The 13,036-nt window shown below is 39.1% G+C and overlaps 2 protein-coding genes across 2 annotated transcripts; one reads left to right on the top strand and one right to left on the bottom strand.

Annotated features, from left to right (window-relative positions):
• Positions 1–2,803: 2,803 nt before the first annotated feature.
• Positions 2,804–5,199, bottom strand: LOC130729378 (uncharacterized). Its single transcript, XM_057581117.1, has 4 exons — positions 4,830–5,199; positions 4,436–4,743; positions 3,495–4,363; positions 2,804–3,400 (listed from the first exon to the last, which is right to left on the bottom strand). The coding sequence occupies exons 1-4, from the start codon at positions 5,192–5,194 to the stop codon at positions 3,206–3,208; spliced, it is 1,737 nt and encodes a 578-aa protein (XP_057437100.1). The 5' UTR covers positions 5,195–5,199; the 3' UTR covers positions 2,804–3,205.
• Positions 5,200–6,923: 1,724 nt separating this feature from the next.
• On the top strand, positions 6,924–12,104 carry LOC130729376 (uncharacterized). Its single transcript, XM_057581116.1, has 3 exons — positions 6,924–7,445; positions 10,252–11,604; positions 11,788–12,104. The coding sequence occupies exons 1-3, from the start codon at positions 7,186–7,188 to the stop codon at positions 11,843–11,845; spliced, it is 1,671 nt and encodes a 556-aa protein (XP_057437099.1). The 5' UTR covers positions 6,924–7,185; the 3' UTR covers positions 11,846–12,104.
• Positions 12,105–13,036: the final 932 nt, after the last annotated feature.

Raw genomic sequence — 13,036 nt, 5'->3', positions numbered from 1 at the left:
CTAAGCATTAACTAGAGATTCAGTGAGAAGCCCTCACCTGAAAGTTCTCCAGAATGATTAACTAGTGCTTCCTCGCACTCAAAGTGTTGGTCCTCGGGGTAATCCTCAAAAGCACCTTCACAATGAAACCACAGAATACTATCAGAATCTATCGGAAACTAAGCTATCGATACTTACTAAGGTTACTCGAAGTAATCTATACTCTAAGGTACGATAATCTAGCGCGAAAAGACAAGTTTTCGGAAAAGGAAATTTCCTCCTCCCCCCTCTAATAGGCTCGGCCACTTTGGCTAATTATGGGGCTCGATTTTTCTTCGATCAAACTTGGTTCCTATGCTTTCATAAGCCGTAACTAAGGGTATTCTGAACTCGGAAAAATTATCGGATCAAAAACTGTCGCAGGGGTATTTTGGTCATGATTTTTAACTTAGGATTTTCAAAACTGAAATCCCAAAAATAAAATTTTGCAGGGACGTCACCAACGACGTTTATGACAACTAATCCTACTAGCACTAAGCTAAGGCGATAGTTTTCAGCCTAAAGGTTGGAACTTTACTCAAAAACTACATAAATGGGTATTTTAGGCTAGAATTGATTCCGACGGAATTCCGGCGACATAACGGAAAATCTAATCCGGCAGAAGTGATCTTGGGCACACATAGAAGAGGTTTAGAATCAGAAATGAAAGATTCATGATAGTTTTGCAAAAACCCATAAACTATCCACTCAGAAAACTCTACAGAAAAGCTATGGAAAAAGCGATCGGAGGTAAGGATTAGCGACTATACCTCGAAACCTTGAAGCAGCAACTGATTGATCGACGATCAAGCAAACGATGAAGAAAATCTCTTCCTCCTTCTTCTCCTTCTTGGCCGCGGGTTTGGGTGGGGAAAATGGGTAGTTTTTTTGGTTTTTTCTTCCTTTCTTTGCTATATATAGAAGGTGGAAATTCGCGGGAAAATGAAAGTTTCGCGAATCTGATTTTTCCGGCATCATTCTCCATGAATTCTAAGATAGGTTTTGGCAAAGGAATTCCTAAGCTAAGAAGATGTCTCCTTGTATTTTTGGCAACTAATGCAAAGTCGGTGTAAAACTATTTTACCCGATAAGTTGCTTTTTGCCTCGAATGTCGGAATAGAAAACTTCCTTCGGAAGAAAGATTGAAATCATCAAGAGAAATGGGTGTACGCGTGTAGAATATTCATTTGAAGCTCTGAATAGATAAAGTCCCCGAAGTCGGGTGATTCTAGGGTTTTGAAATACCAGGGATTCGGTTTCGGCAAACTTCCGATGATTGGAATCGGACGTTCGTAGATCCTAGAGTTTCGCCTCGAAACGATTGTGATATATGGAAAAAGAGAAATTCTAACATTTCTCTGAAGATTTTTGGAATTAACTGCCATCGTGCCTAAAAGTGAAAATTAGCTATATACTAGGGTTTCTGACCTAGGTTTAAGCGTAAAACGTTCGTGCTATAACTTTTATCGATCATAATGCAATCCTTGAACTTTTCCTGAACTTTCTCCTTCATAATTATATTTCATTTAATAAACTTTCGTTCAGGTTTCCCTTCACATTACATCAACCCTAATCGTGAATAAGAAGTTTATTCACTTAGCGTAAACTTAAAAACTCGGGTCTTACAGGGTGCTCCTGCAGAGGGTGCGCGCGGAGGCAGAGGCCGTGGAGGCAGAGCCCGTGGACCTAGAGGTCGTAGAGGGGCCGGTAGGGGTCGGGGCGAGTGATTGACTGTATATTTGTATATTTTTTTTGTATTTTTATATTATGACATGTGACTCTTTGTATTAGGACTCTCTTTATATTAATCATGCTTTCTATTTTCACTCATTATATGCCGACTCTTGTATTGAAAAAAACCCGTATAACTACACCGTAAATAATCAAAGGCAGGATAAGTAACATTAATAATTCATGGCAAACAGTTTAAAGGGTACACGAAATTATTCAGAAGCAACACGAAAACAAAATTAATCCTCAGTGATATCGATGAAGTCGTGGGGTCCGCTATCCTGTGGAAATACTTTGACTATGTTGGGCAACGTTATATTCAGATAACGAACAGATTTACTCGGTGCAAACACAGCAACCTGCAAGTAAATTGCAAATTTAAAAGATTAATGCGTACTTGTTCAAAGGAAGCAAGATTAATGTTTAAGGTAATAGACCTTTTGGAGAACAAGAACAGATCCAACAGTTATGACATTCCTAAATTCCCCGTCAGTGAAGGCCTTGCGATGGACGCTAGCGTCAACGGTGCCCGTAGGGTCCTAAATCAATGCAATCGTGAGAGAAAATGAGACAACAAATTGACGGTTAAAGAAGCTGGACAAAAGCGAGCAAATACCTTGAGGGTAACTTTGGCATCTCCGAAACCATTGGGAGTGCATGATTTAATAACAGCAACAACACTCTCTACTCTCTCAACATTCGTTGTGATTGTGCCCAGCGGAGTGGCAGATTCCACCAATTGCAGGGCTGTAAGCCAAGCATTTGAATTGAAATCAGGATCGGTTTCGGTTGATCTGTCTTCGAGCGCACGCCTCACAAATTCTTGGGTCGGAATGAGTAGTGTGTTAGGGTTGGATCTACGCCCATACATGGCAGCCTGGACGGCGCCAGCTGGCCCAGGAATGAGAGGACGAGAGCTGCTAGAAGTGCTGCCTTGACGTTTGCAACGGCGGACTAATGCATCCCAGTCTTGTTCCATTGTTTTTTTTATCTTCGAAAGCAAGACATGAAGAAAAGGATGAAGAAGAATAAAGAACCCAGAGAGATTTATAGCAGAATGGTCAAAAGATTTATGGTGTTTGGTGGATAATACAAGTGTGGTTGGGGTTGGTTGGTGGTAGATAGTAATGTCAGGTTTCAAGTTCGTCATTTAGTGGATGAAAATGACAAGACTCTGATGATGGGGTGGTTGGAAATGACAGGACTCTGATGATGGGGTGGTTGGAAATGACAGGACTCTGATGATGGGGTGGATGAAAATGACAGGACTTTGATGACAGAGTGGTTGTCTATGTTAATTATCCCTGATGCTGATTCAAAATAATAAGGCCCATCAATATAACAATGACCATCAAATTAATATTATTAAAAGCAACAAATGAACATCATAAAGGCAAGGCCCATCAGATTAATATTACAGAGCGTTTACAAATGAATATCACACAAAAGTGTGGTGTCAATCTGAGGTGATGTCTACATAGCTTTGGTGAATAAGAGGAACACCAAAAGTAACAAGCCAAGCTTCGAATTCTGATGTGAATCTTCCTAAACGTGTACCATATGGGGCGCACCAGCTTACTGATGTAGGATCAACATACCGTTCCCACTGGAGAGCAATTGGCGGCATAGAATGTCCAGGAGTTAGATGGAGCTACATTATAGAGAATAACAATAAAATTAGATAACTTGCAAATACAACAAATCAATTCACCAATTGGATATTAGTGTACTCAATCAAAAAATACCTGTACAAAGTGATTAATCACATGACCAACAGCTATAACAGGATGTACATCCGGTGGACCTTCTCCTCTTAGTGGAAGGTATGACCAACAACCCGTAGAGGAGATGGATATGAAAACCACTTGGAACCTGGTTGCTACAAGGTATCCCATCTCTGGCAGTTGCATCCATTTATCCTCGGTAGCCGGATCACCAGGAGGAAGAGTGAGTCGGGAATGTAAGGCATTAACCACATGTCTGGACCACATTTCATCATACAACCCTCTGTGTCGTTCAAGTTCTTCTATCAACGCTGCCCTAACCCATGACCAACTTTCCTCACCTGATGGTAGTCCGAGTAATGCAGCAACGGCTCTATAGCCACAGTTACCATCATCCTCAACATTCTGAACTGTTTGTATATATGGGTGGAAAAAGGCTGGAAAATGACCCATGAAATAGCTTGTATCAGACTTCTTCACACGCTTCTTCTTCTTTGGTGGTTGTGAAACCTTCTTTGCCTCTCTGATCTCCCTATCAACATGTTCAAAACCTGAAAGATCACGAGTCAAGGATCCTATTGCTTTATTCTTAGGTGGTATTTTCTCATTCGCCTTAAGAGTGCGCTTGGACCTTATCTTAACCGCAGGAGTACAAAGTGAACTGCTTTCAGGACAATAGATCGCTTGAAGCTTCCTCCTTACCATACTCTGCCCTCCAGTATCCAAAGAACTGAAATAATGTGTCAATGCCTCAACTTCTGGTTGCATATCTCCATGGTTCATGCCGCAAATATGGTTGTTGGTAGTATCTGCAACAGGTTCAGGTACATGCTCCCAACTCAGTCTCTTCCAGAATGGATGAATTGACTCATATGGAATTCTTTCATAACCTGCAAGTTCACAAAAGTGTTTCTTTCAATAACAAATAGAATTAATTGACAAGAGAGTGGTTGACCGGTGACCTGCAAGTTCACAACCGCAAGGTAGTCCATGAGTCTCTCTCAACAAGCAATCGCATCCGCCGTAGGACTTCATTCTTATATGTTCATCGTCGATGAGCTGCAGGAATTTGTTTGACACAAATCCTCTAATATTTGTGTAAAATGAGAACATGAAAATGTGATCAATTCTGTGAATACTGCGCTCAAACGATGCTAATATTTCAGTATGTCGATTACATGTCAAACTATGCGACGCATCCCATGAAGTGGCCAGGTCACCCTTGCAATCCCGTAACATCTTCTTCAAACTGGCATGTGCACCCTCAGCCCTGCAAACAACAAATAGATATCTTATTAACAACAATCTATCAAATGAACAAACAACGCATAAATTAAGCTCATGTAATTTTTTTACCTGTTACTTGTTGTTGTTCCAAAGTGCATCACATGATTTGTCCATGCCTTGGCGAATTTCTCCTTGTGAACCAACCATGTAGTAGAACAATAGGAGGTAAAGTTGCTGTATTTTGCCTTGCACATATTAAACAATTGCATCCATTTCACTTCAAATTCTTCAACTGTTGCAGCATCCACCACCTCTGCCCACTTCATCATAACCAACTCAGCAAAATCATCTGTGCCAACATAGAGTTTGCACTTTGCCAAAACACACTTGTTGATGTGCCACAAGCATAATAAATGTGTAGTGTTAGGAAGGCTTTGCTTAGCAGCACTCAATAAGGCAAGATCTCTGTCAGTAACAATCACCTTAGGCAACATGGCTTAATCAGCTAATAGAGACTTCATACACTCCAGTGCCCAAACGTAGTCATCTGTGCCCTCATTAACAATGTAGCAAAAGGCTATGGAGTATGTCTTATCTGTGGAAGTCAGTCCAACAATCTCAAGCAAGGGAATTGCATATTTGTTTGTCTTGTATGTGCAATCCATAATCACTACATATGGAAATGTGTTGAACAGTTTGATAGCATTTGGATGAGCCCAAAATACATCCCTAATGACTTCCGATCCAGGCTCATGTCTTTCAAAGTGGACATACTTGTCACCGTCCAACTTCTTCAACAAGTGTTGCATTTCTGTCAATCCCCCGCGGAGGGATTTTCTTAACCTCTTGCAAACACCATAAATCTGAGATATGGTAGTCAAGTTTGAAGGATTGTTTTCCTTCAAAGTCAACAACATCTTTCTCGGTGGAACCCAACTCCTTGTCATTTTTCCCACTTGCTCCTTCTCTCCGGGTTTTAGACGACCAACAAAATTGTGCCCAAGTAGTGACCTAGCTGGTTCATGGTTGTGTATACCTTCCATCACCTTTAGCCGCCAATCTCTATCTATGCCATTTTTCCTAGGTCGTCCTTTTAGTCTAAAAGGACAACCTGTCTTTTGTGATCTCGTCCCTTCAACAAGGTCAGGGTCTCTATAAGGAACATATTTACCATGCTTCTCGCACCCCAACATGACATAAGCTTTTCTGCTTCCATTCCCACCATAATCTGACTTTGTGATCAACGTAACATATCCATTTTCAATCGCAATTCCATGAACTCAATTGATAAGATCATCACGGGTAGGGAAAATCTGTTATAATAATAAGAATTGATTACAAGGGTGATCAAGACATAATAAGAATTGATATATTACACTCTCAAAACAATGCAAAAATATGTTCAAAGAATACCTGATCAGTGGCAAATAAATGCGAGACATCTATACTTATACACGGGGGCACAAATGCTGGTGGTGGCACCTCTGTAGTGGCCTCTTCAGGTTGACCATTGTGAAATCCAGCTTCAATCAATTGTGACTCACCAAAGAAAAATGAATCTGTCATCCCTGGAAGAGAATACGGAAAGTTACATTCCATACTCAATACGGAAATATACTTTCCATACCGAATACGGATTGTTACTTTCCATACTGAATACGGAAAGTACCTTTCCATATTCAATACGGAAGATAACAATCCGTATTATATCACGACTCAGAATTCAAAAACTCATCCTTCTAACTACTTAAACTACTTAATCTAACTACTTCCACTACTTAATCCTACAAAATAACAACAAATAAACACATAGACTTACCTCTACTACAACACTTGTTGTAGTGGTGGAGAGCTTGGGAAATGAAGGAGTGGATGGTGGTGGAGAGCTTGGGAATGAAAGTGAGGTAGGAGAGGGTGAGAGAGAGGGTGGTCTGGAGGCATTGAGGAGGTTCAGGGGGGCTGGTGAGGGGTTGGTGAAGGTTGGTGAGGGAGGAGTAATGGTGGAAAAAGGGGGAATCCTGTCAGAGTTAAATACGGAAAATACCTTTCCGTAGTCATCAAAATATAATACGGAAAGTACCTTTCCGTATTCAGTTAAATTGAATACGGAAAGTACCTTTCCGTAGGGCACTTTTGGGTTTAAAAAAAAAAAGGTGGGGCGCGCAGCCCCATAGGGGAGGCCCCAAACCCAACTCCCCTTAGATACCCATTTTCTTATCAAGCTTTAGAAGCATACATTCATGTTCCATTTCAGCAGCTACAAGCTACTTGGTCCCAATCCACCACCATTTTCCATGTCTTAGAAACATTTTCATTCTCCCATGTCTTAAATTTCACAAAGACATTATCATAAGTCCTAGGATAACTCAAAATCTCTTACAGTTTTCTCTCTTCACTGTCACCCATGATCTTCGAACTCCATTGCTGCATTGACTAGATCCAAGCTTTTGAAGACACTCATTACTCCTCTGAGCCACATTTAGCCATGGGTGGTCTCAGAGAAACATGGTGTTTCTGTAGAGGAGTGAGCAAGTCTGAGAGAATGAAAGGTGCTATTTGCTCCGGAAAAGGCCAAGCCATGGCCACAATCACCTCCACGGCTGCTAATGGAGTCTCCGGCACCGGATTCTTGATCCACCGGAACCTGCTTTTGACCACACATGCCAATCTCCCCTCCGTGGTCACCGCCGGAAGCGCCGAGATCCGGCTTCACAATGGTGTCGCTGCTACTCTTGTTCCTCAGAGGTACCCTATTTGTGTATTATGCAGTGATTTCATTTTGCTAGCTGAAATTATTGTCACATTTTTATAAAAAAATGGTAGAAAATAGAATAAATCTTTCATCTTTTTTTTGTGGGTAGTCTGATTTTTGTGCATTTGATATATTTATGGGAGGGGAAAGGGGTAACAGCTAGGTAGGAGAGGGAGTTATGTACAATAGTGGAGGATTAAACCCCAATTGAGGTAGAAGCTGGTTAGCTTTGGGGTTTATTTCTAGAGGCTAGGAAGCTATTCAGTTAATGTGGGACTGTTGGAGTGAAATTCATTTCTAAATGTTTAGATTGAAACACTATATTAGCACATCTTTGGTTTGTTTCAAAACTCTCTGGTTACACAATATCTTTCTTTCCAGCAGTTTCATTGGTACAGCATATTCTTAAACACATGCTTCATACTCTTCCTTTGTTGACTTTCTATATGTCTGCAACTCAGTGAAGTTTGAAAATGTTTGGTTACCCGCCTGAATTAAATTCATATCTCCTTTGTCTGGTCGAGAAGGGAGAAAGCGGGGGAACTGGACTGTAACTCTTCTATTACATTCACTACGGGGTTTAGACCGTGTCGGGTTCTATTTTTCTCGTCAAGATGGTTCGTCTTGCTTCTGCTTGATGGAAACTAGGGTTCAAGTTCAGACTTTGTGTGGTTCTTTCGGGCGAGAAACGGGCCGGGCCCGCGTTTTCTTTGTATGGCAGTTTGTGCCTAATATTAGTTGCCTTATATATTTAGGATATATATGTAGAGTAGGAATAGCAATTGCTAAAATAATGTTTATTTCTTCTAGAAGGTAATGTGATGTGAAGCATTATCATGCAATTCCACTTCTATTTGTTAAGGTATATTATGTTGTTGTTGCTGCTTCATATTCACATATTTACATCCTCGAATATGTATTTTCACTTCAGTACTGCCTAGCGTACCCTCACCATCTCCGCCTACCAGTGTTGTTAATCGCGGATCGCGAAAAATAGTGGAAAGCCAAAAATCCGCTATTTTAAGCCCTCAAAGCGGAAAATAGCGGTAAACCCTTAGAGCACTACGCTATAGCACTATGGTGCCGTGATATCCGCTCTTTAACACTCTGTCCTACTAGCAATTGGATAGAACCACCAACTGCTGAAGTATGGAGTCTGAGATATTTACTTTGAAACTTTGAATTTATTTAATTTATGGTTTAAACTATCTGGCTTTAGCAGACCAAAATAGTAATTCAAGATTGATGTAAATGTTGCCTTGTGTGTCAATAATCTTATTTTGGTCTTTCGCCCAGGTGTCCTAACTCCTAACCCCCATTTGAGGGCAAGACTAATCCCGTTCGGGCAATTGAAGTCAATAATCTAATAACACATCTGCGGCCTGATATGATTCTCTAGTCAGTAAAAAGTTATTTGCATTTTCATGTGAGCTGTTATGTGTATAGCTATATAGTTGTGTATGGCAGTGCATTTTTAAAATACTTAGTGACAATGTATGTTTGGATTTCCGTTCGTGTGAGTGCAAACTGCAAACCGAACTTCCCCAATTTCAAATTGGAAAAAGCTGAAAAAAGAAGTTGTGTTATTGGGTGTAAAAGTTTGTTTATCTTTGTTTCCATGAATGGAACTGTGACGGCACAAGTTTGACAACAAAGGCAGAAATGTTGACAACAAATTTCCAAATTGGGAAAAATAACCATACATGGCCTAGTATTTGTATATGTATGGATTATGGAAGGAGTAGATACTCCCATAGTACTATTTTTTATTTTGTTTTGCATGACACTTACATGAGTTTTCTTTTATTTCAGAAACTATTGTCATTACTCATTAGTAACTTAAAAATGTGTTCTTTAATATACCTTGAATCTACAGAAATTCTAATGTGTAATCTTTCTATTCTTGATCTTAGCTGCAAGACTGAGAAAGTTATTCTACAATATAAACTTTCTACTCATATTTTATTTGATGGCTTACTGTGTTTTTGGTCCTTGAAAATACGACCTTTTCGCTGTAGTCCCTCTTTTTTTTTCCATTTTAGTGACATATAGTAGTCACTATATATGTGACAAAAAGAGTGTGTTTTGGTCCCTCATGGAGGTGCTTTTAGTGACCAAAAGAACATGATTTATGTACTTTTGGAGTACGAAAATGAAGAAAAATTTAAAGAGAGACTAATTACAAAAATCATCATATTTTCAGGTATAAAAAATATATTGAAATAACACCACAAAATTATGTACCAGATAAAAAAGAAACATATTTAAGCCTTTATTAATCATAATGGCAAAAATGTTTAGTGATAGAACAATAGAAGAGCACTATATTTCTGGCATCATGTATCTGATATTTTAGCATTTCAGTTCAGACTTAGCATTCTGAAACTTCAGCCAACACTTACTAGTTGCATGTCTAATGTCTTAAGCTCCAAATGCCCGTTTTAGTTTGTAGATACATAAAACTTCTTTGTAGGCCAGCACCATTTACCCTTTTTAAATATTGTTTCTCATTCATTTTTTTATAATTTAAGATTTTATGGTTCTGTAACTTGTGTTCTGTCACTTAGATTGGTTTATTTCAAATTCCACTACATCTCTTGGGATGACATTATGCTCTGCATACTTTTTATGACTAAATCCACATCATGATCTAACTTTATTCATGACTTTGGTCATATAATTTATTTGTATGATACACGTGACTTCTTCACTGCATTAACTGATGCGGTTTCACTGCTTCGGAGCAGCATCTTTGGTGATATCTCAACCTAAAGGTTAATATTTTTTACTTGGTTTCAGGTTTTTCATTACAAGTTCTGTATTAGATCTTACAATTGTCGGTTTAGATGACGTGGATGGAGAATCAAATGCACAGGGTCAGAGCCCTCACTACTTAAAGACCTGTTGTAGAACGAATCTGGATCTGGGAAGTGTAGTTTATCTTTTAGGCTACACTGAAAAACAGGAGCTCACTGTTGGTGAAGGAAAGGTTGTCATAGCCACTGACAATCTCATAAAACTGTCAACTGATGGGATTCATTGGAGTCCAGGTTCTGCAGGTTTCGATGTTCACGGCAATCTAGCTTTTATGATTTGTGATCCTATGAAATTAGCGACATCACCAAACACCAAATCATCTTCAACTTCTTCATCGTCTTCCTCCTCTTGGAAGAAGGATCTCCCTATGCAATTTGGTATACCGATTCCGGTCATATGTGATTGGTTAAACCAGCACTGGGAAGGGAATCTTGACGAGCTTAACAAGCCGAAACTACCGCTCATTCGCTTGATGTCTAACACCCCGAAGAGTGAACATTCATGTGCTTCCTTCACGCAGCGGCAGGTTTTCAAGTCAACAGAGGCTGATAATGAGGGCACCACCTCATCTTCGTCAAACAATGTCGCTAAGACAAGGGATCAGGGACCAAGCTGCGCTGCTGTTACCAACATTGTTGAAGAAGAAAGCTTGATCAATAACCCCAATGCTGCACATGTACAGGGAATTCCCACTCCAGAAATTTATGAATCACCTAGAGTAACTTCTGTTCCACTGAGAAGGAAAGAAAATACACAAATACCGCTTTTGGACATCAATTTTCCTCCAAAGATTGCAAAACCTGCTGTTTTTCCTCAATCATCCAAAGCACCGCATCCGGAGTCTGCTGAAAATTTCGCCAAAGAACCTCTTCCCAACAACCAGCTACAACGAGAACAAAACCAGGACAGAAGACTGGGAACACACACCGCAGAAGTTTCCTCAACAGGTTCTGTTAATGGCGCTCTAAGCGAGGTTCAGTCTAGTTCGTCTCCCAAGGATGCGCTTGAGATGCACAATGGATATAGTAGTGAAGGAGAGACAATGTACTCTGCAGAAACTGCGGAGAGTCGCAACTATACAAGCCCCAGAGAGTTGAAGTTTCAACAAGTAGGAAGAAGCCAGAGTTGTGTTAGTTACAATAGATGGGGTGCTACACAAAGGAGCCAAGTTGCTCGCGGGATGACAGTGGAAACTCAGAGGAGCTTCATGCGTGTGAAGAAGATGTACTCACAAGGTGCAACATCTCAGAGAAGCAATAATGACTTTTTGAGCCCCACTGTGTCCTCAATCATGAAACGTAACAGCTCAGAGCATCCAATTCCAAACAGATCCAGGCAAACTGTTCTTCATTCTTCTCCTTCCCCCAGATGGATGTTTTAATTAATGATACTAGTGTTATTTCTACTCCAGAAAGTAAAAACTTAAAAGACAAGAAAAAAGAGTATAGTGGCTTTATCTTTTTGTTCTTTTCATTCTCCATACTTATGTGCTTATTATTGTTTATTGGACATATGCAGAAACCAGTTATGGTGGAATAACAAACTCAAGCCAAAATGTAGATTTCATTCAAAATGACCAAAGGTGATTGCTAATTCCATGTTAAGTACAATGTTCTCTCCAAAAATTAGGCTAGTATTCGTAGTCGATTTTTCTTTCAAAGTAAAGCTAACTTGTACATGAGTGGTTAGTTAGTCCCACCTGGATTATCAATTTATTGAACTCAGCCTACACTAAAAATTATGAGAAGGAATTAAAAAAAAAAGAAAAAAACATGACAAGGAGTCGATTACCAGAATGAAAGGTAACTAAGCAGTCGTTCAACAATTATTTCCCCATATGATTTTACATTCGATTCTTAATAATATTCATAGCAGAAAAAAAATCCTTTCAGCCGATATAGTTGCAACCGGTAGTGTCAAAGCCAACTTCAAAAGCAAATATATCAATGAATATACAATATTATAAGTAAAATTGTAAAGTTACAGGGCACTTATTATTTTGTGGGCAATTTGATATATTATAGAATAGTAATATAGTATAGTATTAATAAAAAATGAAATTGATGTGGGGGCAATTGCCCCTCTCCTTAGAGCATCTCCAATGCAAGGTTCTTAGTTCTTATTTTTGAGTTAAGAACTGAGTTCTTAACCATTGGAGGAGATGACGTGGAGTTCTTAGTTCTTAAAAATAAGAACTAGGTTCTTATATAAGATGTTTTACTTTTTGAGTTCTTAGCATGAAAAGTTAATTTTTTTCTCTCTCATTCATCAATTCATTTAATTTAAATATTGAATTAGCATTTAAATTTAAATCAAAATTATATGAAAGTAAAAAATATTACTACTATAATGATATTGTGTGACCAAATGAATAGTGCTAAGAACTAAGAACTAAGAACTCATGGTTGGAGCAAAATCTGCATAGAGTTGCTTAAGCACATGTGGCAGTACGGGCCCACATGAATAGTGCTAAGAACTAAGAAATAAGAACTAGCATTGGAGATGCTCTTATACAAGTGGATCCCGCCCTGATCTTAAGTGCACGACCACTTGAGAGAAATCTTAGTCATCAATATTTGTTTTCTTCTAAAATATTTTTTACTGGATAAGCTCTATGGTCATGTTACTCATGTACTTGAGATAATTCATTGAAAATGTAAAACTCTTTTTACAGTGCATGAAAATTGAATTAAAAAAAAAATACTAGCCGAGCCATACATAAAAATACTTTTCCTCATCAAGAGGAGGATTCAAATTACACTCATCA

This window comes from Lotus japonicus, chromosome 1 (assembly GCF_012489685.1).
Source record: "Lotus japonicus ecotype B-129 chromosome 1, LjGifu_v1.2".
Lineage (NCBI taxonomy): Eukaryota > Viridiplantae > Streptophyta > Magnoliopsida > Fabales > Fabaceae > Lotus > Lotus japonicus.
This window is presented reverse-complemented; position numbering and strand designations above follow the sequence as displayed.